General features: G+C 45.2%; 1 protein-coding gene across 5 annotated transcripts in view; it reads left to right on the top strand.

Moving 5' to 3' along the window:
* The window catches only part of LOC103582065 (septin-11), a 25,298-nt gene that overhangs the window by 4,522 nt on the left and 18,929 nt on the right, over nucleotides 1–1,847 (top strand). For all 5 annotated transcript variants that reach the window (XM_008563752.1, XM_008563746.1, XM_008563751.1 and 2 more), the window contains exon 3: nucleotides 1,164–1,332. In XM_008563752.1, the coding sequence (XP_008561974.1) occupies nucleotides 1,164–1,332 (169 nt within the window). The remainder of the gene's footprint in view (nucleotides 1–1,163; nucleotides 1,333–1,847) is intronic.

Raw genomic sequence — 1,847 nt, 5'->3', positions numbered from 1 at the left:
TCCTGACAGAAGACGGTTCTTCCCTAGGAGTTTGAACCAGCATCATCAGCAGAGTATAAGAAAGCTGCAAAAAGTTTCTTTTCTTTTTTTGGTGGCTGGCCAGTATGGGGATCCGAACCTGTGACCTTGATATTATAACACTGTGCTCTAACCAACTGAGCTACCTGGCCAGCCCTGCACAAAATTTTTTGCAAACAAGTGGATACTTGTTTCTCCATCATCTCTGGAAAAGTTATCTTCTAATTAAATGTTATCTCAGTAAATACCTGAGAATTATGAGACTATCTGACTTCTAATTGGCCCTGTGGGACATGACCACAGTCTTTAGCCTGAAGAAGCATTCTGTATGTCACTTTGAAGGTCAGGGACTCTGTTATACCCTTGTGTGTTTTGAAGGAGGACATCTACTGCTATAGATCAAGTAGGATGGCCACAGGAAGTTCCTTCATTGCTTTTGTATCAGTCTTTCTCCTTTGGTCTGAAGAAAGGCAGTAAAACTGTGAGACAAACTGAGAAGAAACAGTACCTTTCAGATCCCTGGAAAATTATAATTTTTCTGAATCTTACCAATTTCTCTACAATAAGAAAACTCTTCTTCACAGTGTTGATAAGATTAAATGAGGTGTTATGCAAGAGTACTTCAGAAAGTTCATGGAAAAATAGAGTTAAAAGATAATACAAATCTTTTCATGACCATTGTCAAGACCCCTTGTCTAAACACTGCCCGGTACAGTTCTCGACAGCATGGAGTGGCAGAAATAGGCCTGGCATTGGAGCCATATGTCATGGTGTTTGAATCTAGACTCTGCTACCTCTGTTTGGGAGGTCAGCTTGCTTATCAAAACCAGGCTTCTGCATCCACAAAGCGAGAGTCACAATGCCTGCTTGGCAGAATTATTATGAAGGGTCAGGATGACATTTGTACAGCTCCTCCCCTGTGCTGGGCACTGAGCTGGCATTCGGCAGTCACTGCTGTTGTCCTCAGCACTGTGGTCAGTGTTGTCAGAAATCTCTTCTTTATTAGGAGTGTAAGAGGAAGCTGGTGAAGGATCTTCTGAAGGCTTTGAGACCTCAGAAATTTCAGGAGTGATGGTGTCACTTCAGATTTTCAGTGACATCATTGCTGATAGCCCTCCCCCCCTTTTTTCGCTCATCTCTTGCAGTTGAGAATGAAAACCATTGTGATTTTGTGAAACTTCGGGAGATGCTGATCCGGGTGAACATGGAGGACTTGCGAGAACAGACTCACACCCGCCATTATGAGTTGTATCGGCGCTGTAAGCTCGAGGAGATGGGGTTCAAGGACACTGACCCTGACAGCAAGCCCTTCAGGTATGGGGCACCTGGCAGTCCGTGTCTCCCAGTGGCAAGGCTGGCGCACTGGTGCCTCACAGAAAAGCTTGTTGGGCTGACATGCAGTGATGAAGGGGCCTGGTGGGGAAGATGCACAGCACGTATGGTAGGCATGTCAGTAACTGCTTTATTCGCATTATCTCAACTAGCCAAGGTAGGTGAGGTCTGTAATCGTCCACATTTTACAGGTGAGGAAGCCAAGGCTTTGAAAGTGTGAACAGCCTACCCAAGGTCCTACAAGTAGCAAGTGACTGGGTGGATGTCGAGCCCTAGCCGTCTGGCTCCTGAGCCTGATCGAGGCATTTACGAAGGTGTGGCTGCTGGTTACAGTGTGCCCTGTTCATTTGTGCCACTCGGGTTTAACTTCCCAAGGCTCTTAACGTTTTCAAGCGCTCTTACCAGCTTTCAGTGGTTCAGTACAGTTCTAACAATGGCTCAGTAGGAAAGAGAATAACTTTTAGGAAAGAGAATAACTTTTAGAAAATGTCTTGTGT

The sequence above is a fragment of the Galeopterus variegatus genome, unplaced genomic scaffold, assembly GCF_000696425.1.
Source record: "Galeopterus variegatus unplaced genomic scaffold, G_variegatus-3.0.2 Scaffold14782, whole genome shotgun sequence".
NCBI classification, from domain to species: domain Eukaryota; kingdom Metazoa; phylum Chordata; class Mammalia; order Dermoptera; family Cynocephalidae; genus Galeopterus; species Galeopterus variegatus.
Note: the sequence above shows the minus strand (reverse complement) of the source record. Positions and strands in the feature narration are given on the sequence as shown.